The sequence below is a fragment of the Ranitomeya imitator genome, chromosome 4 (genome assembly GCF_032444005.1).
Source record: "Ranitomeya imitator isolate aRanImi1 chromosome 4, aRanImi1.pri, whole genome shotgun sequence".
NCBI classification, from domain to species: Eukaryota; Metazoa; Chordata; class Amphibia; order Anura; family Dendrobatidae; genus Ranitomeya; species Ranitomeya imitator.
The window spans coordinates 369,174,334-369,201,723 of NC_091285.1; the positions used below are offsets into that span (position 1 = coordinate 369,174,334).

The 27,390-nt window shown below is 42.3% G+C and overlaps 1 protein-coding gene across 1 annotated transcript in view; it reads right to left on the reverse strand.

Annotated features, from left to right (window-relative positions):
- Positions 1-27,390, reverse strand: part of HGF (hepatocyte growth factor) — a 240,991-nt gene that overhangs the window by 8,827 nt on the left and 204,774 nt on the right. The window contains exons 15-17 of the mRNA XM_069765151.1: positions 25,244-25,387; positions 18,346-18,452; positions 10,420-10,565 (exon numbers count right to left, since the gene is read on the reverse strand). Of these exons, the coding sequence (XP_069621252.1) occupies positions 10,420-10,565; positions 18,346-18,452; positions 25,244-25,387 (397 nt within the window). The remainder of the gene's footprint in view (positions 1-10,419; positions 10,566-18,345; positions 18,453-25,243; positions 25,388-27,390) is intronic.

Consider the following 27,390-nt stretch of genomic DNA (forward strand, 5'->3'; position numbering starts at 1 on the left):
CAGGCACTGTATGTGAGTACATAGATCTCACTGCATACTTCAAAAAGCTCCATTCCTGTCTGCTGCTGCGTATTTTATATATACTTAGCTGCAGGTATCCGTGGCTAAGATTTTTTTTTTTGCAGCTTATACCTGCTAATTTATTAGAAAGCAATCCACATCCCCCTTTTTCTACATTCGTTTGTTTGGTTACGCTGCAGACTACAGCCAGGTCACTGCAATACAAGAGAGTGAAAATCTAACAATTTAAAAAAAAAAAAATTGTCCCAGGCATCAGATGTGAGTGCGCAGAAAAATCTGGCCTTTTTTTGGTACTATATTATTTTTTGGAGTGTCTTACAACATTTTTGGACACCATTTTGCTGCCCCAAAAATCTGTAGCTGGCCCAAAAATATTTAGTTACAGTTGTTATAATTATCACTGTGATTTGTATGCCACACACATCGCATATCATTGTGCTAAATATTTTACAATTTTAGTACTGTGTTTGTGGTTTCCAAATACTTGCTTTTCAGGCATACTGATCACATACACATTTTCTCCAAATTAATCCATTTGTATTGAGTTTTTCAAATATGTCAATAGTCCATTTAAAATGGGCAAGGCAAGGGGCAAGGGATGGGGGAGTGGACGTGACGCTGATGGTGCATGCAGAGGACGAGGCCGTGGCCAAGCTGAAAGTGGGCCACAACAAAGACCTACATCTTTTTGCTCGACCTTCCTGTCCCAGTTTCTAGGGGACCGCAGCACACCACTATTGAAGCCAGAGCAGTGTGAAACGGTTGTTGGTTGGATAGCGGTCAGCGGATAATGCTTCCAGTCACTTAGTCATCACCCCCACCACGTCTTCCACACAGTCAAGTCTGAGTAGCCATGCGTGTGGATCGCATATTAGACACCCTAATTCTCCTTTCTCCCACCATGATGAATGCCCGTAGACAACTGATCCACACTTGGACACTCCGAAGAGCTGTTCAGTTTTCCCTTTAAAGATTCCGGACTCTCGGGCGATCAAGTTGAAATGGGGCCAGATGAGATCGCATGTAGCTATGCCAAAGATTTGAACAGCCATAGTCACATGAAGGCGATGGTGAGAAAGTGTCACAAGAGGTGGACGATGATGAAACACAATTGTCAGAAAGTCAGGAGAAGGAAGAGGAGCAGGGTGCGGATGTGGAAGACGAGGTGGTTGGTGACATAGTAACTGACCCAAAAAAATGCTTGGCACTCAATATTTGAAAAAAATTGATTCCTTATTTAGTATACATCCAGACCAAATAAATTAAATTAAACGTTTTTGGTCCATCATAGGACCTTCATCAGAATATCCTTATTGGAGAAAACTAGAAAATAAATATTTTGTTATAATATCCCTGGATGTCATATGAAATTATGGGAATAAAGTATCGGTCTCACCCTCTGTTTACCATGCATATATCTAAGCACTAGCCTATCTTCGGCTGAAGATAAGGTTTTTTTTTTCTTTTTCTCCCTGCAGCTATATATGTTTTTGTGCCTTGCCATTTTTGTGTATTTACACATCTGCGTCTGATCATTATCAGGCTGGGATTTAATATTAGGGCTTCCCAGGGCCAGTCGTCGCTGAGTGGGGGCGCCATTCCGCTGACCAGTAGGGTGCCAACCTCCACAGCTAGGCAGGCTGCACAGCAGTAGGGTACAGAGGTAGTGAGGCCTATTTTTAATACACGAGCACTTTTTTGTTATGCACATTGTTGGTCTTTAGGCCGTGTATCTCACCCTGTCACAAACCTAGTTTATATATATGATTACTCATAAATATATATATATATACAATCAGCCAGTTAGTCTGCCTATCTTTTTCCTGTCTAGTGTAAGTGCTGGTCTGTATGTGACACCTATATTAGGATCCATACTAGGAGACATAGGGACAGCCGACAGTGAGTGGGGGCGCCAATCTCGTATCTGTGTTGAGGGTGCCAACCTCCACTGATAGGTAGGCAGTACTAAGAGGTATTGTTTGGCAGGGTTATCCCAGAGTGCACGGTTGTGTGTTTTATGTGTTTATCTGGTTGTATTTGTGGCATGGTTTTAATTGGTATATTAATTAAAAGCTATATTTTATCTGTGCTATCTTTAGTACATAAAGGGTTCCTATTGGTATAATATAGTTGGTCAGGATGTACAATAAAGAAGGAATCAATTTTTTTCAAACATTGAGTGTCAAGTAATTTTTTTGCCTAATTGTATGGGTTGGATACCCGACTTCAGCACCACCAGCAGTATTATTCCAGAGTGCCGTGTTATTTGTTTCCATAGTAACTGTCCCAACCAGGCAGGAGGACATGCAGAGCGAGGACAGCAGCACACATAGGGAAGGAGGCATAGCACACCAACAGGCAGGAAGAAGCAGTGTGGTGGCCGCAGACAGAAGGCGTGCATCCCTTCCCCGTAACAGCAACATGAGGGAAGTTGCCATTCCAACTGTTAGATCTTCCCGAGTCTGGTTATTTTTTAAAGACTCTGCCGATAACCTCAAACAGGCCATTTGCAGCACCTGCCATCCCGCATCAGCAGGGGTAGCAAAACTTCCAGCCTGACCACCACCAGTATGATCAGGCACATGGCAGCACAGCACCCGACTTTGTGGGCTGAACCCCAGGCTCCAGGAACACTGTCTGCAGGTGACACCACTGATTATTCCACTGTTTTGCATAGAAGCAAATGCCCAGTTCACGGTGCATGCGAAGATGCCTCGTGCCCTGCACCTATTGTTGCCCACAGTCAACCAGCACCATCATCAAGCCCGTCCACCTGCTTGTCTCAGTGCAGCCTTCAGTTGTCTATATCCCAGTCATTGGAACGCAAGCGGTAATACCAAGCCAATGCCCCACAGGCCACAGTATTAAATTCTAACATTTCTCGTCTGCTTACGCTCGAAATGTTGCCTTTTAGGCTCCTCAAGATGGAAGCTTTCTGCAACATGATGGCGGCGGCTATCCCAAGGTACTCAGTCCCCAGTTGCCACTATTTCTCCCGGTGTGCCGTACTGGTATTACATCAGCATATGTCCCTCAACAATGCTGTTTCTGGGAAAGTCCACCTAACCACAGACACGCGGACAAGTGCTTGTGGGCAGGGATGGTACATCTCACTGACGGCACTCTGGGTTAACATAGTGAAATCTGGGACTCAGTCAGACGTTGGGATGGAACACATCCTAACGACCCCAAGGATTGTGGGTCCTAAGTCAATCAGGATTGCCCCCACAGTCTACAGCTCCTGCACCTCCTCCTCTTCAGCCTCCATCTCTGAAATGAGCACATCAGTCAGAAGCTGGAAGCACTGCAGCACTACCTCAGCCAAGCGGCAACAGGCTGTGCTGAAGCTAATCTGCTTAGGTGACAAACCGCACAATGCTGAAGAGTTGTGGACAGTGCTGAAAGAGAAGTCAGATTTTTGAATGACACCACTGAACCTACAGCCAGGCAGTAATGTGTGACAATGGCCAGAACCTGGTGGCAGCTCTGAGGCAAGGTGAGCTCAAACACGTACCCTGCCTGGCTAATGTTCTTAACCTCGTCGTTCAGCGTTTTCTCAAAAGCTACCCGGAGCTGCCGGATCTCCTAGTGAAAGTACGCCTCCTGTCTGCCCATTTTAAAAAGTCAGCTACAGCTTCAGCCGCCCTTGTTGTGCTTCAGCAGCATTTGCATCTTCCGGCTCACCGACTGGTGTGTGATGTCCCCACACTTTGGAACTCTACACTGCATGCGTTGGAAAGGATTTGTGAGCAGAAGATGGCAGTTGTTGACTACCAGCATTAACAAGGCCATCGTTATTCAGTTCAGACTTCACACATAAGACCTCAGGAGTGGACATGGATGTCAGACATATGTAGCATTCTCAAAAACTTTGAGGACTGCACCAAGATGGTGAGCGGCGATGACGCCATAATTAGCATCACCATCCCGCTCCTCTGCATTCTGATAACCTCTCTGCTCACAACTAAAGAGGATGCATTGCAGGCGGAGCATGAGGACATGGATCAAGGAACCATACAGGGTGATTACACTCAGCCTAGCCTAATGTCGTCCCAACATGGATTGGTAGACAATGAGGAAGAGGAGGAGGAAATAGAACAGGAGCTACTTTCATGCGCTATAGATGGTACTACAAGCACAGCTGCAATACCGTCTGTTCAGCGTGGATGGCCGGAGGACAGGGAAGAGAAAGAGGATGAAGAGGAAGAGGACAGCATGGTCAGTCCTCCTGTTGGTGAGGACATGGAAGTCTTGCCTGTTAGCAGTCTGGCATGCATGGCTGATTTTATGTTGCGCTGCGTTTCCCGTGACCCTTGCATTATTCAAATTTTCAGTGACAATCATTTCTGGCTGGTGACACTACTAGACCCATGCTACAAGGAGAACTTTCGATCTCTTCTTCCAGAGGCAGACAGGTGTACTAAAATGTTGCAGTACCACAGGGCTCTTGTAGCTGAGTTACTAAAAAAAATTCCCATCTGAGAACGCTGGCAGCAGACGTCAGAGTTTGTTGTACAACCAAGGAGTCCAAGCGAGAGAGACAGAAGTACAATCCAGCACAGGCAGAGGAACAATGGTAAAGTTCTGGGACAGTTTTCTCAGACCGTCCCATCGTGCCGGCACAGATGCAAGGGGTGCTGTCACAAGAAGTGCAATGTTTGGAAAGAAGCTGAGGGAGTACCTTGCTGATCGTACAAACATCCTCCGAGATTCCTCTGTGCCTTTTAATTATTTGGTATCCAACTGGACACGTGGCATGAACTGGTTCTCTACGCCTTGGAGGTCTTGGTCTGCCCTGCTGCTAGCATTCTGTCAGAGTGGGTTTTCAGTGCCGCTGGTGGAATTATAACAGATAAGCGCATCCGCCTGTCACCTGAAAATGCTAACAGGCTAACTCTTATAAAAATGAACAAGAGCTGGATTGGGCAAGAATTCTCTACACCACCAAATGAAAACAGTGAAACATAACCGCCAATACATTGTCTTTTTTGTGGAAGTGTATTGTCATGCACCTCTTCACAACCACACATGGGTATATGCATGATTTGGTCTGTTTGGTGTTATCCTCCTCCTTATCCTCATCCTGATCATCCACACCCACTAGAACACCAGGGTGAACATATTCCGTGATGCAAAAGTCACTACATTTTTGTGCAAGGGTGTTTTTATGATGCCCATAAATAATTTGAAACCCAAAAAAAGTTACTCCCCCAGGGGGAAATGTTTTTCATCCCAAGCACTTAGTGTAGGGGCAGTACGAGTCTAGGAGACCCGCTTAAATTTTGCCTAGTTTTTAATGATGTCTTCATCAACGTCTCATCATTCTCCACCACTGGATCACCAGGGTTAACGTGTTCCTTTCTGCTACAGCCAGTCAATTTTTGTGTAAGCGTGTCTATGATGCCCATGAAATATTTTGAAAAAATGTACCCCCCATGGGGAAATGTTTGTCAGCCCATGCACTTAGTATATGGGCATTACAAGTGTAGGAGACCGGCTCCTTAGTAATGGGACAGTTTTTTATGAGGCCCTCCTCCATGTTTCTTCCAAGGGGGGGGATTGTGTGCGGTGCAAATTTGGGTCAAGGCAGCCCTTGCATTCAGTGCATAAGGAAACAGTATGGCAGGACCAACTGAAGAATGTGAAGTGGGTTTTCCTGTGGCCATCCAGTACCTGGATTCAAAGGATTATTGGGGTGCATATGACTTGATAGCAGGACAGGCCTTGCAGTTAATACATAAGTAAACAGTATGGGATTACAAAATTAATAAAATGTAGTGTATTTTCTTGTGGCCATCCAGTACCTGGTTTCAAAGGCTTATTGGGGAGCATATGACTTTTTAGCAGGGCAGGCCTTGCTGTTAATACATAAGGAAACAGTATGGCAGGACCAACTGAGTATTGTGAAGTGGGTTTTCCTGTGGCCATCCAGTACTTGGGTTCAAAGGCTTATTGGGGTGCATATGATTTGGTAGCAGGGCAGGCCTTGCTGTTAATACATAAGCCACTCACTGCATAGGCAATAACAGCATAGGAGACCCTCTGTTTAATAATGGCCCTTTAAGAATATTAATGCTGCCTGATGCCCCTCTAGAAATAGGCTTTGTGACTTTAATATATGAAGGAGGGACTGTTAAACAAGATGTGTCTCCTTATGTGTCACACAACACATGGCCAGCTAGGATTGTTAAATGTTACAATGACATTTCCCAGTGAATGCATTTGTATTGGTTGAAAGCAATCTTAAAGTTGAAAAATGCTTCAAAAATGCTGTGTGTAAACATAGCCGAAGAGGTGGAGGAACATTTTGGTCTGGGGTTATTTATTTTGCCTTATATACAAGTCATTACCCTGGAAAGGATGGAAAGGATTTCCCAGCAAAATCCATTTTGGTTTCGTTTTTGTATATTTTTGGTGCACTTGTAAAAATGGCATGAAACTCTGACAACATTGCTTACAGCTGTGACCTAGGAGTCAGAAATGCTTCCAGGGAAAATCCCGACAATGTTCTCATGTCATTTGAGCAGTGTTTCCATCATTTTCAGACATTTTTAGACCTTAAAATTTTTAGACTTACATTGGGCTCGTTGCTCGGGTTGAGTACCCGAATATTCAAATTTGCTCGACCCGAGCAACGAGCACCCGAGCATTTTAGTGCTCGCCCATCACTAATCATTACTGCAGGTTCGGATAACTTTATTATCTTCACATCGGATAGGTGAGGGATATGGTTGTTTATTATTTTTCTTCTTTTTCAGGGTACATGTGCATTAGTGGATTCCGCGTAAAGGTGAGTATTATGGTTGTTTATTATTTTCTGTCTTTTACAGGTGACATGGGCTTCAATAGATTAGGCAGAAAATTGAGTATAACTGTGCTTTTTTACATTTATTTCAAATGAAGGTGTCAGTATCAATATTTCAATTAACCCCTTTCTGACCTCGGACGGGATAGTACGTCCGAGGTCAGATCCCCTGCTTTGATGCAGGGCTCCGCAGTGAGCCCGCATCAAAGCCGGGACATGCCAGCTGTTTTGAACAGCTGACATGTGCCCGTAATAGGCGCGGGCAGAATCGCGTTCTGCCCGCACCTATTAACTAGTTAAATGCCGCTGTCAAACGCAGACAGCGGCATTTAACTACCGCTTCCGGCCGGGCGGCCGGAAAGGACGTCATCGCCGACCCACGTCACATGAACGGCGGTCGGCGATGTGTCAGGATGGTAACCATAGAGGTCCTAGAGACCTCTATGGTTACTGATCACCGGTGACTGTGAGCGCCACCCTGTGGTCGGCGCTCACAGCACACCTCCATTTCTGCTACAAAGCAGCGATCAGCAGATCGCTGCTATGTAGCAGAGGCGATCGAGTTGTGCCTGCTTCTAGCCTCCCATGGAGGCTATTGAAGCATGGCAAAAGTAAAAAAAAAAAGTTTAAAAAAATGTGAAAAAAATAAAAAAAATATAAAAGTTTAAATCACCCCCCTTTCGCCCCAATCAAAATAAATCAATAAAAAAAAATCAAATCTACACATATTTGGTATCGCCGCCCTCAGAATCGCCCGATCTATCAAATAAAAAAAGCATTACCTGATCGCTAAACGGCGTAGCGAAAAAAAAATTCGAAACGCCAGAATTACGTTTTTTAGGTCGCCGCGACATTGCATTAAAATGCAATAACGGGCGATCAAAAGAACGTATCTGCACCAAAATGCTATAATTAAAAACGTCATCTCAGCACGCAAACAATAAGCCCTCAACCGACCCCAGATCACGAAAAATGGAGACGCTACGAGTATCGGAAAATGGCGCAATTTTTTTTTTTTTTTAGCAAAGTTTGGAATTTTTTTTCACCACTTAGATAAAAAATAACCTAGTCATGTTAGGTGTCTATGAACTCGTACTGATCTGGAGAATCCTAATGGCAGGTCAGTTTTAGCATTTAGTGAACCTAGCAAAAAAGCCAAACAAAAAACAAGTGTGGGATTGCACTTTTTTTGCAATTTCACCGCACTTGGAATTTTTTTCCCATTTTCTAGTACACGACATGCTAAAACCAATGATGTCGTTCAAAAGTACAACTCGTCCCACAAAAAAATAAGCCCTCACATGGCCAAATTGACGGAAAAATAAAAAAGGTTATGGCTCTGGGAAGGAGGGGAGTGAAAAACGAACACGGAAAAATGAAAAATCCCAAGGTCATGAAGGGGTTAAAGGATTTGGCTGTGTCTTTTTTACAATCTACCTATGGGGTTAGTAATGAGGGCATCTTATAGACGCCTCTCCATTACAAACCTGTGGGCTTGATGTCAGTGGACATAAAACAGCTGACATTAACAAGTGGGAAGATCAGGGCAAAGCACCAGAATTGGCAACTCAAATGTATGTGCCTTTTCTGGTGGGGCTGTGGGCTGTTTTTTTTAGTCTGGGGGAGCCCAACTTCCATGGCCCCTTACCAGCCCCCAACTGCTTGCTTTAGCTGGTTCTCAAAACTCTAGGGTCACCCCACAACATTTTTTTAACCATTTAATTAAACATTTTAAAAAAACAGGATGGGACCCATCTGTACTTGATAGCTAGCAATGATAAAGCTGACAGATAAAGGTTGCAACCCGCAGCTGTCAGTTTTGCCCGCACTGTTTATCAAAAATAGAAGAGGCCCATGTCTTTTTTTAAAATTTATATAGTTATAGTGCACAAGCGCCGGGTGATAAATACAGATCAGAGCCTGTGTTTGTCGTTCTGTCATGCAGATGACAGCATGGCAAACAATGGATGTTCAGGGCCCCCATTCATCTGAATGGGGTCCAGGTTCGGGTACCGCTCTGTTACCCGAACCCAACTTTTTTAGATGTTTTGCCTAACCCACTGGAACTGAACATCCATGGGTTCGCCCTAATGTTTTAGATATGGACAATTGGAAACCAATCCTGAGATGCTGAAGTTCATGGCAGCATGTAGCACACAGACTGTTGCTCACAGTATCAAAAGCAATATGTGCCCTGGTGTTATGTTGACAATTTCTAGAGTAGGACAGATGTGACATTCCCGCATAAAGGCCTCTTCATGGCATTGCCCACTTGGTCTCCAGATGGTGACCAGAAACTGGCAAGGAGCAATGTAGGCTGGAGATGTCTATCTTCTTCAGCAATGATTCTTGCTTTTGTCCTGGAAGTAATTATAGCCATATATTGTTGTGGAGACAATGTGGGCAACACCATGAAGAGGACTTCATGTGGGATTTCACTTTGGTCTTACTCTTGAATGGTGGTGTGGGGTATCATAATATCAGTAGTCGGATCCCTTTAGTGTACATTCCAGATACACTAATAGCTCAGCAATGCCTGATTGCACTTTGCATGAGCAACCTACATACAGTAGCCTAAACGTGCTACTCTGACCTGCAGCATCTCTAACTTGTCTCACATCAAACACTGGGACATCATGGGTTGGCAATTACAAAGAGAATTGCCAGTAACAAATCTTGATTATTTGTGTGCCCAAGTGCATTCAGCATGTCAGAACATTTCCCAGACAACCATTAATAATTTCATTGATAACATACAAAGGCATGTAAGTGCATGCAATTCTGCTTGTGGCATTCATACTCGATACTTAATTTGGATGCTTTTTTCATCATTTGGATATCATTAACACATCTTTCAATTTTGCAATTTCCATAATGCCATAGTATTTTATTTTTGGTTTTGCAATTTAAATGTTATTGAGTATATTCATGAGCACTATTTAGTGCAACAAGGTCGCAGCTAAAATGTGCACTTTCACAGCCTTTCCCACAATGAACTTGCATGAGAAGACTAGGCTATCCAAATTTCACAATTCATGTTGCATAACATTTTTATTACACTGTTGTAGTGTCTCACTTTTTTATAATTCTTCATTTGAAAGTTCCTGGATACCTGGTTTTACTAATTTTTTATGATTCTGATGCTGACAGCTTGTTATGTCCCTAGGTCAACAGACATATTCAGTTTAACTCTTTGCTACTCTCTACATTCATTATTTATGAACTAATGTTTTCTTTAGTTAAAAGAAAGACAATGATTCTGCCACTGTTCATGATTAAATTATAAATTGTATATATACTGTTTAGAAATATTAAAAAAATTTCAATAGGTTTCCATGTGCAGCAAGAAACAACTATGTTTGTTTATATCTACTCTCCAATTCTTAGAGCATTTTTTAATATTGAGATAAAATATAGATCTCTGTACTGCCTCAAATCTTATCATTTGTATGCTTATGCATGATATGATAATACATTAAAATTAAACAAAAATGAAAACATCTGCTTTTGCCTGAATATCAAGAATGTGTCCGAATACCAAGAATAATAGCACACACTTGATTACTCTAAATGAATGTTGCTCGTAGTCTTACCTCACAGGGTGCAATGTTGGCAGTTTCATTAATAGCACAAATTTCAGACTCATTGACTGTAATTCTCCCCTTGTGATATTCACTGCATTTTTCATTTCCTACAATAACCATTTTCCCATGATGAAGCTGCCCGTCATAATTGTTTGCTAGAAAATAACAATTATATTTATAATTTTCCATAATATATCCACAATACAGCAATAATTTCTGTAATGTTTACACTTTATTGTTTATAAATTTGATGAAGACGAAAACAAGGTATTGCTTCTGTGCGATCTCTCAGTAAAACAGCCTTGAAAACTTATATGACTTAGGTTTTTTGTCCAATCTAAGGACGGAACTAATTTAAAAGTTTGATTAGAGGTTTGACTTCATATTGGGGATTGTTCTGGGGGTCTCAATTTATTTTAACATTTTGCCTGGATTCTGAATTAATCTAGGTGTCTGGTTAATGATTTGAATTTATTTAGGGGTCTTATGTGGAGTCTGAATTTAATCATTTGGTTTGTGGTCTGAAAAAATTTTGAGGATCAGTTCTAGTTATATTACTTTAATTTTGTTGATATAAATTAGATCTGGACAAAATGTGGTGAATGGGCCACATCCAACCTTTCGACAGTGACCGCAAAATGCCTGTACGCCACACTATGCAGCTGCCACTATTGTGGCATTTCGAGTCCACCTAACTAAGCATCCTCAGGTGAATACAATTGTGAATATATTCCACCATTCAGCCTGTGCGTCTGAGTGTTAGCGAAGCAAATGCAATAACATCACTAGATGTGCGTTGTATGCAGACCTCATTCAACACAGTTCGTAAACATTTTTTCTTTAATTATCAGTCAATAGTTTGGGGAAACTGTGAGAGCCATCATACTCTGTGTGTGTGTGGGGGGGGGGTGATGGGGAAATCATATGCTGTGTAAGGAGCTGTATGAACCATCATTCTGTCTTGCTATTGGGGTCATCACACTGAGTGGGGGCTTTGGGGTCAATGATATGGTTTGAGGGGCTTTGGGGTCCTTCATACAGTATGAAGGGGGTTGAGACATCATAATGTGTATGTGAAGCTGTTAGGGACTGTGGGGTATCATACTATGAGAAATGGAGTTGTGAGGTCAATCATATTGTGTGAGGGGCTGTGAGCTCTATCATACTGTGTCTGAGGAGTTGGGGGTTCCATCATACTGTGTGTGGATGGCTGTGTAGGCCATCATACTCTGTTGGGGGACTGTGGAGTCCAATAAACTGTGTGTGTGAGGATCTATGATGGCTATCCTGCTGTGTACGGTAGACCGTGGGTTCCATTATAGTGTGTGCATGGAGCAACAGGGTCAATCATACTGTGTGTGGGGCTTTGTACGTCCAATATACTGTGTGTGCTGGCTGTGAGTTTCATCATATTGTGTGCATTGGGGGCTGTTTAGTTAATCATACAATATATAAGGGCTATGTGAGTGTATAATTCTAGATGTATGGGAGCTGTGAGGTATATCATACTGTATATAGGGGCGACGGGTGTTGTGAATTCTGTTGTCAAGCTCCCTCCTGTGGTCATGAATGGTACTTCGGCTGGTTCTGTCCATGGGCTTCCTCTGTTGGTTGTGAGTGGGGCTGCGGCTTCTGAGTTTCCTTCCACAGGTGACGAGGTTAATTCGTTAGCTGGCTGCTCTATTTAACTCCACTTAGATCATTGCTCCATGCCATCTGTCAACGTTCCAGTATTGGTCTTGTTCACTCCTGGATCGTTCTTGTGTCCTGTTTTCCCAGCAGAAGCCAAGTTCCTGCTTGTTTTTCTTTTGTTTGCTATTTTTCTGTCCAGCTTGCCATTTTGAATTTTGTCTTGTTTGCTGGGAGCTCTGGGATGCAGAGGGAGCGCCTCCGCACCGTGAGTCGGTGCGGAGGGTCTTTTGTGCCCTCTGCGTGGTCTTTTTGTAGTTTTTTGTGCTGACCGCAAATATACCTTTCCTATCCTCAGTCTGTTCAGTAAGTCGGGCCTCACTTTGCTAAATCTATTTCATCTCTGTGTTTGTATTTTCATCTTTACTCACAGTCATTATATGTGGGGGGCTGCCTTTACCTTTGGGGAATTTCTCTGAGGCAAGGTAGGCTTTATTTTTCTATCTTCAGGGCTAGCTAGTTCCTTAGGCTGTGTCGAGTTGCATAGGGAGCGTTAGGAGCAATCCACGGCTATTTCTAGTGTGTGTGATAGGATTAGGGATTGCGGTCAGCAGAGTTCCCACGTCTCAGAGCTAGTCCTATATTATTTGTAACTATCAGGTCATTCCGTGTGCTCTTAACCACCAGGTCCATTATTGTCCTAACCACCAGGTCATAACAGTACAGGTGGCCCAAAGTATTAATGCATCTCAATAGAGGGATAAGTTCTGAGACCATTTTTTTTTCTTTGCAGTGTGTTTTGTCTCTCTTTTCCCCTTTACCTCTGGGTGGTTCAGGATACAGGTGTAGATATGGACATTCAAGGTCTGTCCTCTTGTATGAATAATCTCACTGCAAGGGTACAAAACATTCAAGATTTTGTGGTTCAGAATCCGATGTTAGAGCCTAGGATTCCTATTCCTGATTTGTTTTTTGGGGATAGATCTAAGTTTCTGAATTTCAAAAATAATTGTAAATTGTTTCTTGCTTTGAAACCTCGCTCCTCAGGTGACCCTGTTCAACAAGTGAAGATTACTATTTCTTTGTTACGTGGCGACCCTCAAGACTGGGCATTTTCCCTTGCGCCAGGAGATCCGGCATTGCGTGATGTTGATGCGTTTTTTTCTGGCACTCGGATTGCTTTATGATGAACCAAATTCAGTGGATCAGGCAGAGAAAATCTTGCTGGCTCTGTGTCAGGGTCAGGATGAGGTAGAGATATATTGTCAGAAGTTTAGGAAGTGGTCTGTACTCACTCAGTGGAATGAATGTGCCCTGGCAGCAATTTTCAGAAAGGGTCTCTCTGAAGCCCTTAAGGATGTCATGGTGGGATTTCCCATGCCTGCTGGTCTGAATGAGTCTATGTCTTTGGCCATTCAGATCGATCGACACTTGCGTGAGCGTAAAGCTGTGCACCATTTGGCGGTATTATCTGAGCATAGACCTGAGCCTATGCAATGTGATAGGACTTTGACCAGAGCTGAACGGCAAGAACACAGACGTCGGAGTGGGCTGTGTTTTTACTGTGGTGATTCCACTCATGCTATCTCCGATTGTCCTAAATGCACTAAGCGTTTTGCTAGGTCTGCCACCATTGGTACGGTACAGTCGAAATTTCTTTTGTCCGTTACTCTGATTTGCTCTTTGTCATCCTATTCTGTTATGGCATTTGTGGATTCAGGCGCTGTCCTGAATTTGATGGACTTGGAGTTTGCTAGGCGCTGTGGTTTTTTCTTGGAGCCCTTGCAGTATCCTATTCCATTGAGAGGAATTGATGCTATGCCTTTGGCCAAGAATAAGCCTCAGTACTGGACCCAATTGACCATGTGCATGGCTCCTGCACATCAGGAGGATATTCGCTTTTTGGTGTTGCATAATATGCATGATGTGGTCGTTTTGGGGTTGCCATGGCTACAGGTCCATAATCCAGTATTGGATTGGAAGTCAATGTCTGTGTCCAGCTGGGGTTGTCAGTGGGTACATGGTGATGTTCCATTTTTGTCTATTTCATCATCCACCCCTTCTGAAGTCCCGGAGTTTTTGTCGGATTGCCGGGATGTATTTGATGAGCCCAAATCCAGTGCCCTACCTCCTCATAAGGATAGCGATTGTGCTATCAATTTGATTCCTGGTAGTAGGTTTCCTAAGGGCCGACTGTTCAATTTATCTGTGCCAGAGCACGCCGCTATGCGGAGTTATGTAAAGGAATCCTTGGAGAAGGGTCATATTCGCCCGTCGTCGTCACCATTGGGAGCAGGGTTCTTTTTTGTGGCCAAGAAGGATGGTTCTTTGAGACCTTGTATTGATTACCGCCTTCTTAATAAGATCACAGTCAAATTTCAGTACCCTTTGCCGCTGCTGTCTGATTTATTTGCTCGGATTAAGGGGGCTTGTTAGTTCACCAAGATAGATCTTCATGGTGCGTATAATCTTGTGCGTATTAAACAGGGCGATGAATGGAAAACAGCATTTAATACGCCCAAGGGCCATTTTGAGTACCTGGTTATGCCATTCGGGCTTTCCAATGCTCCATCAGTATTTCAGTCCTTTATGCATGACATCTTCCGAGAGTACCTGGATAAATTCCTGATTGTATATTTGGATGATATTTTGGTCTTTTCGGATGATTGGGAGTCTCACGTGAAGCAGGTCAGAATGGTGTTCCAGGTCCGTCGTGCTAATTCTTTGTTTGTGAAGGGGTCAAAGTGTCTCTTTCGAGTTCAGAAGGTTTCATTTTTGGGTTTCATTTTTTCCCCTTCTACTATCGAGATGGACCCTGTTAAAGTCCAGGCCATTCATGATTGGACTCAGCCGACATCTGTGAAGAGTCTGCAAAAGTTCCTGGGCTTTGCTAATTTTTATCGTCGCTTCATCAGTAATTTTTCTAGTGTTGCTAAACCGTTGACTGATTTGACCAAGAAGGGTGCTGATGTGGTCAATTGGTCTTCTGCGGCTGTGGAAGCTTTTCAGGAGTTGAAGCGTCGTTTTTCTTCTGCCCCTGTGTTGTGCCAGCCAGATGTTTCGCTCCCGTTTCAGGTCGAGGTTGATGCTTCTGAGATTGGAGCAGGGGCTGTTTTGTCACAAAGAAGTTCTGTTGGCTCGGTGATGAAACCATGTGCCTTCTTTTCTAGAAAGTTTTCGCCTGCTGAGCGCAATTATGATGTTGGCAATCGAGAGTTGTTGGCCATGAAGTGGGCATTCGAGGAGTGGCGTCATTGGCTTGAAGGAGCCAAGCATCGCATGGTGGTCTTGACGGATCACAAGAATTTGACTTATCTCGAGTCTGCCAAATGGTTGAATCCTAGACAGGCTCGTTGGTCGCTATTTTTCTCCCGTTTTGATTTTGTGGTTTCGTACCTTCCAGGCTCTAAGAATGTGAAGGCTGATGCCCTGTCAAGGAGTTTTGTGCCCGACTCTCCGGGTGTTCCTGAGCCGGCGGGTATTCTCAAAGAGGGGGTAATTTTGTCTGCCATCTCCCCTGATTTGCGGCGGGTGCTGCAAAAATTTCAGGCTGATAGACCTGACCGTTGCCCAGCGGAGAAACTGTTTGTCCCTGATAAATGGACTAGTAGAGTTATCTCTGAGGTTCATTGTTCGGTGTTGGCTGGTCATCCTGGAATCTTTGGTACCAGAGATTTGGTGGCTAGATCCTTTTGGTGGCCGTCTTTGTCGCGGGATGTGCGTTCTTTTGTGCAGTCCTGTGGGACTTGTGCTCGGGCTAAGCCCTGTTGTTTTCGTGCCAGTGGGTTGCTTTTGCCCTTGCCGGTCCCGAAGAGGCCCTGGACGCATATCTCTATGGATTTTATTTCGGATCTCCCTGTCTCTCAAAAGATGTCAGTCATTTGGGTGGTTTGTGATCGCTTCTCTAAGATGGTCCATTTGGTACCCTTGTCTAAATTGCCTTCCTCCTCTGATTTGGTGCCATTGTTTTTCCAGCATGTGGTTCGTTTACATGGCATTCCGAAGAACATCGTTTCGGACAGAGGTTCCCAGTTTGTTTCGAGGTTTTGGCGAGCCTTTTGTGCTAGGATGGGCATTGATTTGTCTTTTTCCTCGGCTTTCCATCCTCAGACAAATGGCCAAACCGAACGAACTAATCAGACTTTGGAAACATATCTGAGATGCTTTGTTTCTGCTGATCAGGATGATTGGGTGTCCTTTTTGCCTTTGGCTGAGTTCGCCCTTAATAATCGGGCCAGCTCGGCTACTTAGGTTTCGCCGTTTTTCTGCAATTCTGGTTTCCATCCTCGTTTCTCTTCAGGGCAGGTTGAGTCTTCGGACTGTCCTGGTGTAGATACTGTGGTGGATAGGTTGCAGCAGATTTGGACTCATGTGGTGGACAATTTAACATTGTCCCAGGAGAAGGCTCAACGTTTCGCTAACCGCCGGCGCTGTGTGGGTCCCCGACTTCGTGTTGGGGATTTGGTTTGGTTGTCGTCTCGTTATGTTCCTATGAAGGTTTCCTCTCCTAAGTTTAAGCCTCGTTTCATTGGTCTGTATAAGATTTCTGAGATTCTCAATCCTGTGTCGTTTCGTTTGACCCTTCCAGCTTCTTTTGCCATCCATAATGTATTCCATAGGTCGTTGTTGCGGAGATACGTGGCGCCTGTGGTTCCATCCGTTGATCCTCCTGCCCCGGTGTTGGTTGAGGGGGAGTTGGAGTATGTGGTGGAGAAGATTTTGGATTCTCGTATTTCGAGACGGAAACTCCAGTACCTGGTCAAGTGGAAGGGCTATGGTCAGGAAGATAATTCCTGGGTCTTTGTCTCCGATGTTCATGCTGCCTATCTGGTTCGTGCCTTTCATTTGGCTCGTCCTGGTCGGCCTGGGGGCTCTGGTGAGGGATCGGTGACCCCTCCTCAAGGGGGGGTACTGTTGTGAATTCTGTTGTCAAGCTCCTTCCTGTGGTCATGAATGGTACTTCGGCTGGTTCTGTCCATGGGCTTCCTCTGTTGGTTGTGAGTGGGGCTGCGACTTCTGAGTTTCCTTCCACAGGTGACGAGGTTAATTCGTTAGCTGGCTGCTCTATTTAACTCCACTTAGATCATTGCTCCATGCCACCTGTCAATGTTCCAGTATTGGTCTTGTTCACTCCTGGATCGTTCTTGTGACCTGTTTTCCCAGCAGAAGCTAAGTTCCTGCTTGTTTTTCTTTTGTTTGCTATTTTTCTGTCCAGCTTGCCATTTTGAATTTTGTCTTGCTTGCTGGAAGCTCTGGGACGCAGAGGGAGTGCCTCCGCACCGTGAGTCGGTGCGGAGGGTCTTTTGCGCCCTCTGCGTGGTCTTTTTGTAGTTTTTTGTGCTGACCGCAAAGTTACCTTTCCTATCCTCAGTCTGTTCAGTAAGTCGGGCCTCACTTTGCTAAATCTATTTCATCTCTGTGTTTGTATTTTCATCTTTACTCACAGCCATTATATGTGGGGGGCTGCCTTTTCCTTTGGGGAATTTCTCTGAGGCAAGGTAGGCTTTATTTTTCTATCTTCAGGGCTAGCTAGTTCCTTAGGCTGTGTCGAGTTGCATAGGGAGCGTTAGGAGCAATCCACGGCTATTTCTAGTGTGTGTGATAGGATTAGGGATTGCGGTCAGCAGAGTTCCCACGTCTCAGAGCTCGTCCTATATTATTTGTAACTATCAGGTCATTCCGGTGCTCTTAACCACCAGGTCCATTATTGTCCTAACCACCAGGTCATAACAGACGGGGTCTGTAATACTGTTTGTGGAAGAGGGATTTGGGGGCCGCAATGCTATGTGTGGGAGGCTGATATTCCATCATACTGTATGCATTGGTGGTCACAAACACATCATAATGTGTGGGGGGGCCGTGGAGCATTATACTGTATGGAGTAGCAGGGGGCATCTAGTTGTCTGTGGTGGTATCATACTGTTGGGGAAGCTATTGATCAAGATTCCAGGGCTGAATAAAAAACAGTAAATCAAATGGGTTTGTTTAGCTGCTACAGGTAAAACACCCTTTCATAAATGTATTGCTAGTTGCTAGTCAACATATTATATTCTGCTCAATTTTAAGTGATACAATTTATATAAAACTTATAATAACATGATAATAATGAGCAGAGTTAAGTTTGACATGTTGATTCAGTCTTCCATTGACCACACTGACACTATTTTAGTATACATTGATAGTATGACTAGTATGGGAAAGATTATTAAAATATGCTGAATTAGCAATGTTTAATAATTAAATATATAATATAGAATAATAAATATTAATAACACAAAATTAATTGAATGTATAAAAATATCTTACTTCCTGTGTGTCCCCAGCCATACACAGCACATGCGGTTTTCTCTGGAATTGTACATCCATAATTGGGCAATTTGATAAGGGCTACATACTCATTAAGAACTGCTGATCTGTTAAAATATTAAATAATATAAGTAAAAAATAGGTTAGTTTGATATTACAGCTAGATCTACAAACCATATCCTTATTCTAGATGTTTGTTCAATAAATTACAGTTACTTATACCGTATGCAAATTGCCTCTTCAAAGAGAAAGAGGACTTGAACTATAGCACCACCTGTTGGAAGCAGCAATCCTAGAATTCACAATCAACCCTTTAACGAGTCTTGCAATTTGACTTAAGATTAAAGCCAAGTCGGAAACTCAATTTGCAGACACGGTGTTTCGAGCTATTGGTCCTCGTCAGTGCAAAGTATGAGAACTGATTTGGCTAGGTGAGAGGCTCTGGACTGGGGTCTAAGGGGCAACATTACTCCTTGTGGAGAGTGACATACCAGCTCTAGCTTGTCAAGGTAAGGAGGCTTATTCGCTGTACAATGCTCTTCTGGGAAACTATATATACAAATTGCCTCTTCCCAGATTAAGGGACTTGAACTCTATAGCGCCACCTGTTGGCAGCAGTTACTTATACCAACAGGGAGTCTAAACTATTAATCTAGAAGTAAAATGGAATCTGTGCAAAAAAAGATTCATATGTAATATGTGCATCTACATTGCCAATTTAATATCAAAACATCAAGCATTAGACTGTTTCAGCAATAATGTAGTGTTCATTTTTTGTGTGATTTCCTGTTTAAGATATAGAAATTATTTTATGGGAGCACAGGTACATGCTATATATTCTATTTATAAAATCAATATTTCATTCACTTAAACATTTGCTTTTAACTGGAAAACATATTTATAGTCCCTTTGACAAAAATCTGTATTTTTGTCAAAGGGAATATAAACAGTTGAAAAAACAAAGATACATTTTGATTGTTATTCATAGCATGATTTATATTTGTTTTGTTGAGCATATATATATATTTTCACGCCCCCATAGAAGCTTATGAGAAAAAGCTACACCCTGAACATGATGCGATTAGACGAACATGGCAAAAAATCAAAAATTGCTTAGAGAGTATACATAGTACTTTAACCCCTTAAGCCCCAAGGGTGGTTTGCACGTTAATGACCGGGCCAATTTTTACAATTCTGACCACTGTCCCTTTATGAGGTTATAACTCTGGAACGCTTCAACGGATCCTGATGATTCTGACACTGTTTTCTTGTGACTTATTGTATTTCATGATAGTTTTAAAATTTATTCGATAAGACTTGCGTTTATTTGTGAAAAAATTGGGAATTTGGCAAAAATTTTGAAAATTTCGCAATTTTTCAACTTTCCGTAATTTTTATGCCGTTAAATCACAGAGATATGTCACACAAAATACTTAAAAAGTAACATTTCCCACATGTCTACTTTACATCAGCACAATTTTGTTAGGGAGTCATAAGGGTTAAAATTTGACCAGCAATTTCTCATTTTTACAAGACCATGTTTTTTTAGGTACCACATCTCATTTGAAGTCATTTTGAGGAGTTTATGTGATACAAAATAACCAAGTGTGACACCATTCTAAAAACTGCACCCCTCAAGGTGCTCAAAACCACATTCAAGAAGTTTATTAACCCTACAGGTGTTTCACACGAATTTTTGGAATGTTTAAATAAAAATGAACATTTAACTTTTTTTCACACAAAATTTACTTCAGCTCCAATTTGATTTATTTTACCAAGCAAAACAGGAGAAAATGGACCCCAAAAGTTGTTGTTCGATTTGTCCTGAGTACGCTGATACTCAATATGTGCGGGTAAACCACTGTTTGGGCGCATGGCAGAGCTCGGAAGGGAAGGAGCACCATTTGACTTTTCAATGCAAAATTGAAAGGAATTGAGATGGGACGCCATGTTGCCTTTGGAGAACCACTGATGTGCCTAAACATTGAAACCCCCAAAAGTGACACCATTTTGGAAAGTAGACCCCCTACGGAACTTATCTATATGTGTTGTGAAACTCCAAGTGTTTCACTTGGTCTGCAGGCGTCACATTGCTTTTGCAGAGCCCCTAATGTACCTAAACAGTAGAAACCCCCCACAAGTGACCCCATATTGGAAACTAGACCCTGCAAGGAACTTATCTAGATTTGTTGTGAGAACTTTGAACCCCCAAGTGTTTCACTACAGTTTATAATGCAGAGCCATGAAAATAAAAAATCATTTTTTTCCGCAAAAATTATTTTTTAGCCCCCAGTTTTGTATTTTCCCAAGGGTAACAGGAGAAATTGGACCCCAACAGTTGTTGTCCAATTTGTCCTGAGTACGCTGATACCCCATATGTGGGGAGAACCACCGATTAGGTGCATGGCAGAATTCGGAAGGGAAGGAGTGCCATTTGGAATGCAGACTTAGATGGATTGGTCTGCAGGTGTCACGTTGCATTTGCAGAGCCCCTAATGTTACTAAACAGTAGAAACTCCCCACAAAATTAGCTATAATTTTTCCATATTTTGGTCCACAGAGTCATGTGAGGTCTTGTTTTTTGCAGGACAAGTTGACGATTTTAATGGTAACATTTTTGGGCATGTGACATTTTTTGATCACTTTTTATTCTGATTTTTGTGAGACAGAATGTCCAAAAACCAGCTATTCATGAATTTTATTTTGGGGGGGCGTTTATACCATTCCACGTTTGGTAAAATTGATAAATCAGTTTTATTGCTCGGGTAAGTATGATTACAGCGATACTTCATTTATACTATTTTTCTATGTTTTGGCGCTTTTATACGATAAAAACAATTTATACAAAAAATAATTATTTTTGCATCGCTTTATTCTGAGGACTATAACTTTTTTATTCTTTTGCTGATGGTGCTGTGTGGCAACTCGGTTTTTGTGGGATAAGATGATGTTTTCAGCGCTTGCATGGTTATTTATATCCGTCTTTTTAATCGCATGTTATTCCACTTTTTGCTCGGCGGTATGATAATAAAGCGTTGTTTTTTGCCTCGTTTTTTTTTCTTTACCTCGTTCACTGAAGGGGTTAACTAGTGGGACAGTTTTATAGGCGATACTAAATATGTGTACTTTTATAGCTTTTTTATTTTTTAGATAAAGAAGTGTATTTATGGGAACAATATATTTTTTTTCTTTATTTAGGAATTTTTTTTTTTTTTACACATGTTAACATTTTTTTTACTTTACAACATTGCCCCAGGGGAGGCATCATGTTATAGGGTCAGATCGCTGATCTGACACTGCACAGCACTGTGTCAGATCAGCGATCTGACATGCAGGGCTGCAGGCTTACCAGCACTTGCTCTGAGCAGGCGCTGATAAGCCACCTCCCAGCAGAACCCGGATGCAGCCCCGCGGCCATTTTGGATCCGGTTCCTGCAGGGAGAAGAAGGTAGGAGACCCTTGGAGCAACGCAATCACATTGCATTGCTCCGAGGGTCTCAGGAAAGCACGCAGGGAGCCCCCTCCCTGCGCAATGCTTCCCTATACTGCCAGAACACTGCAATCATGTTTGATCACAATGTGCCGGGTGTTAATGTGCCAGGGGCGGTCCGTGACCGGTACTGGCACATAGTGCCAGATGTCAGCTGCGATAGTCAGCTGACACCCGGCCGCGATCGGCCGCGCTCCCCCTGGGAGCCGATCGCATATGACATACTATTCCATCAATTAAGTCCCAGGTCACCTTGATGAGTTAGTACGTCGTCATATGGGATTAAGCGGATAATAATGTATCTTAACCTGTTTCTGACCTCGGACGGGATAGTACATCCGAGGTCAGAAGCCCCGCTTTGATGCGGGCTCCGGCGGTGAGCTCACTGCATCAAAACCGGGACATGTTAGCTGTTTTGAACAGCTGACATGTGCCATGTGCCCGTAATAGGCGCGGGCAGAATCGCGATCTGCCCTTGCCTATTAACTAATTAAATGCCGCTGTCAAATGCAGACAGCGGCATTTAACTACCGCTTCCGGCCGGGCGGCCGGAAATGATCGCATCTCCGACCCCGTCACATGATCGGAGGTCGGCGATGCTTGTACATTGTAACCATAGAGGTCCTTGAGACCTCTATGGTTACAGATCGCCGGTAGCTGTGAGCGCCATTCTGTGGTCGGCGCTCATAGCACACCCGAATTTCTGATACATAGCAGCGAACATCAGATCGCTGCTATGTAGCAGAGGCGATCGCGTTGTGCCTGCTTCTAGCCTCCCATGGAGGCTATTGAAGCATGGCAAAAGTAAAAAAAAAAAAGTTAAAAAAAAAGTGAAAAAAATAAAAAAATCTAAAAGTTTAAATCACCCCCCTTTTGCCCCAGTCAAAATAAATCAATAAAAAAAAAATCAAAGTTACACATATTTGGTAATGCCGCGTTCAGAATCGCCCGATCTATAAAAAAAAGCATTAACCTAATCGCTACACGGCGTAGCGAGAAAAAAATTTGAAACGCCAGAATTACGTTTTTTTGGTCGCTGCGACATTGCATTAAAATGCAATAACAGGCGATCAAAAGAATGTATCTGCACCAAAATGGTATAATTAAAAACGCCAGCTCCGAATGCAAAAAATAAGCCCTCAACTGACCCCAGATCATGAAAAAGGGAGACGCTATGAGTATCGGAAAAGGCACCATTTGTATTTTTTATTTTTTTTTAGCAAAGTTTGGAGGTTTTTTTACCACTTAGATAAAAAATAACTTAATCATGTTAGGTGTCTATGAACTCGTACTGACCTGGAGAATCATAATGGCAGGTCAGTTTTAACATTTAGTGAACCTAGCAAAAAAGCCAAACAAAAAACCAGTGTGGGATTGCACTTTTTTTGCAATTTCACTGCACTTGGAATTTTTTTCCCATTTTCTAGTACACGACATGGTAACACCAATGCTGTTGTTCAAAAGTACAACTCGTCCCGCAAAAAATAAGCCCCCACATGGCCATATTGATAAAAAAATGAAAAAGTTATGTCTCTGGGAAGGAGGGGAGCGAAAAACGAACACGGAAAAATGGAAAATCCCAAGGTCATGAAGGGGTTAAGCTATAAATAGTGTTCATCACCAGTCAAGTCGTGTCCATTTTATTTTTACCATAGTGTGCAGCCCTAGATGGGTGATTTTGCAATATGTTATCCAATAGCAAATCCTCTCAGAAATGTGTCTAATGTCACTTGAAAGGTCAGGTCAGAACTTCCAAAATTGTAGGATCCCGCTATACAGAGCAGCAAGATCTCACCTTACCTCACTCTTTTAACTAATCCAGCGATATCACTTTGCTAAGCTTTTGCCGAATGGTAACCGTTGTAAAGATGTTATTTTTCGGGAACAGCTTAAGAAAGTATGGGGCAGTACTAGATTAGTGGAAAGAGTACTGCATGCTGGCATCCCATTACCCCAAAGTTTGGGTCTAACATTTCTATTAAGTCGGGTCCTTTTGAGGGACAATAAGGATAGTTCTTGGAGGTTTTGTTAATGAATTATATACTTCTCAACATTAAAATTGCAACACCAAAAAGGAAAAGTCATGGATTTATGGAAATAATAGGATCAATGATATGCAAATGAAAAGAAATGGAAGCAACATTTTCAAAACATATAGATTTATTCTATATTGAGTATAAGAGCCATGTGCAGGAATACATGCCACATTGATTCTTTTCCAAGGAATATGATATGGGGTGACATAATGTCCAGAGCCCTCCAAATTTAATTTCAAGTATACTAACAGGTTGGTGTTATGTTGATTTGGTTGTGGAAACAGTGTTATGACCTTTGTTTCAAAGTGTTTTATAAACATGACAATGCTGGATCAATTGTTGCTTCAGCCAAGGTGGAATAATGTGCCACAATGGTCTGCAGCATATTAATAATTGAATTGTCTAGGAAATTTGAGATTTCATTGGAGGTGTCAATTGCACAGGAAGCTGCCAGCAGTGGCATTTGATCTTTTATGTACTCAAGAGAATAAAGCTCGCCAGAAAATTATTAAGATAACTATTAATAACTTCACTGATAGCTTGTCAAGTCATGTAAGTGCATGTATTTCTGTGATCACCAAGGTCTTGTAGAAGCATAGTGCTCACTGATCCCTAAAGGATTAGTAAACTGCTTCTGTCTTCTTCCCAAGATCCCTGCCTGTGTCTCACAGCTGAGAACTAAACCTAGTTTGCAGGAGTAGGAGGGTTAACCCCATACTTTAAATTTACAATGGAGCTGGGTTAAGGCCCAGGACCAAGCACTGGAAATTTACCGCACTTGGTTGTTATTCGGTTAAGTATACCCACAGAAAATCCATCAAATTTGATTCTCATGCCACTATAAACTGCAGTATTTGATGTGACAAAATGCTAATTACCTTGTACATATTTGATCAAAGAAAGGATATTGTTTTTAGAAAAAAACCCTTTCCATGAGTCCCTCTCTAGCATTCCATGTGATTGAATAATACATTTTCTATGGGTAACTCATATCCTTTGCAGATGAAGTAGGTTATATGCAGTAGAATGTGAATCGATGCTGATAAGGTATGGAATGAGTCACTATACATTTAAAAACCTTCAGCTAGCTGTAATCCCTTCTGAAGAACTTAGTTTTATGAATAACACATGTTCTGTGCATTTAGACAAAACATAGTTGCATTTTCTTCTTGTGTCTCCCTGCCGGAAAGTTAGCAAAAGAACCCTTTTGATTATAGGGTACAAGTGTATTAATGAAGTAAATAAACTTTACATGTGCCACACTCCCAGTTAACTGAAAAATGTAATTACAGATTACGTGTATGGACTTAAAAAGCAAAAATGTAAAGTCACCCATATTGTTTAGCTTTACTAGAAATTCCAATTATCTTACCTGGAAAGTTTTAAAAGAACAAGATTTGATCCATTTGGCCCACGGACTAGTTGTGAAATATTAAAAACTTGCTTATGTTTTTGTGTCCTGCTATAGATATTGTGGATTCCAAGCCATGCTTCATAATCCTTTAGATCGACATCCCTATATAAAATAAGAAAATTGCATCTGTATGATTAACCCTAATGAAAAATTATTAACATAAACTGTCGACAAAAGCAAAGGGTAATTTGGGTAAAGTTTACACAACGTGTGAGCAAAGAATTCTATCCTGTCCATACTTCCATGTTGTGCTTTCAATAAAAGAAGTCACAAGGTACACTTGCCCATATTGGCAGGTGTCACATTTCCAAAATTCAGGTGACAACTATGAAATACCCTCTCAGAAGAATTCTTTGTCACTGCATATTTGGTGTTGCCAGTGCTCTATTCATTGCCAATGGGGCTGCCGAAGAAGTACAGAGAGCTATTCTTCTGGGACATTTGACTGCCCTGTTTTTGAGATGTGAAAATCCCTTTCAAAAGTATTTTTCACCTGTTTTGACATAAAATGTAAGTATTAATAACTAAAACTTTTGAACCTAACAAGGCTAGTGTACTTCCTTTGAAAGCCAGGGTGAAAAATAGTTGCTATTATGTTGCAGATTTTCAAAGAAATCTGGAAGTTTCGCACCAGACTGCCAGGTGACTTTATGTCACCTGTTTTCGGTAAACATGCATCCAATAGTTGGCTTTTCTGTTTGGTCTCTGTGGCCTTTCAAAAAAGGTGTGTGTATATACTGACAGACTATGTGACACTTAAAATCAACAGGGCTCACCCCCCTGTTGTATATCAGCTTGATGCAGGATGGATGAACGAAATGCCGTGGGTGCCAGGAATTTTGCTGGTGTGCTTAGCAGTAGTAGATAAAATTTGAGAAATTTGGCACATTCAAACAGAAGTAGATAAACGTAAGAGGTCTCTGTTGAAAATGTATAAAACTATGAACTAGTTCAGGTAACACATTAAAATTTTCTAAAGATTTTGAAGATTTTAATGTATTACCTGAACCAGGTCTTGAAGGTCTTATTTCTTTTCAACAAACTTTGGCACATAAGATAGGTATCTGTAAAAAACAAACAAAGCTTTGCTTACTCCTTCAGGATTCAGTGCTGTGTCTACGCCGGTCTTTTTTTATCGGTTGCAGAGTTGATGTCACATCATCAGCGCTGCAGTCAATCAGTAAGCTCAGCAGTTCATGCTGTCTACACAAGAAGAGCTACTGAGATTAATGATTTCATGCAATGTGACGTCACCACTGCAACCAAACAACAGAGACCAATGGAAATACAGCAATAAATCCCAAGAAGATAAGCAAAGCTAAGTTTGTTTTTTATAATTGAGCCTATTTGTTTAAAGAAGGGCAATCCTTTTAAGTGGTGCTGCCTGTACACTTCATATCTCTGATATATTTCAGATGTTGGAGTTTTGAGAAATCAGGACTAGAGTTGAGTGACTTATAGTTTTTTAGGGTCGAGTCGGGTTTCGCGAAACCCGACTATCTCAACAGTCGAGTCGAGTGGAATCGGCCGATTATCGTGAAAAGTCGGGGATCGACCGAAACACGAAACCCAATGCAAGTCAATGGGGGAGCATAGTCGGCAGTGAGTGGAGGCCAGGAAAACATGTACAGTGCCCATTTTAATGGCAAAAACATCCATTCTTGTACTGAAGCTTGTCAATCTTAATTTACCTTCTAATAATAGTAAGGCAATGGAAATTGGGGGTCATTTGGCTAAAGTTGTGGGGGGTAGGGCTGGTTCAAGTATTTAGTAGGCCCAGGAAATCTGGACCACGTCACGGCAGTGGAGCAAGGAGAGGTAAGTATTTCAACTTTGCAAGTGCTGTGATCCTGAGCAAGCAGGGGGGGCCCACTCGTTGGCATTGGCACTGGCACAGGGCCCCTCAAAGTACGGCGGTGTGTTTGAACGGTGGGGGCGCCTCCCACCGGCAGCGACACTTTTGCGTACTATGAGGGGCCCTGTGCCAGTGACGTCGCCAACGAGTTTTCCTCCCCCCATCTGATGAAAGAACCTGCACTTTCATCTGCACCTTCCTCTTTGTCCCCGTGTAAGGTGGTATGGTATGCGGGAAGAGGAACCTGACT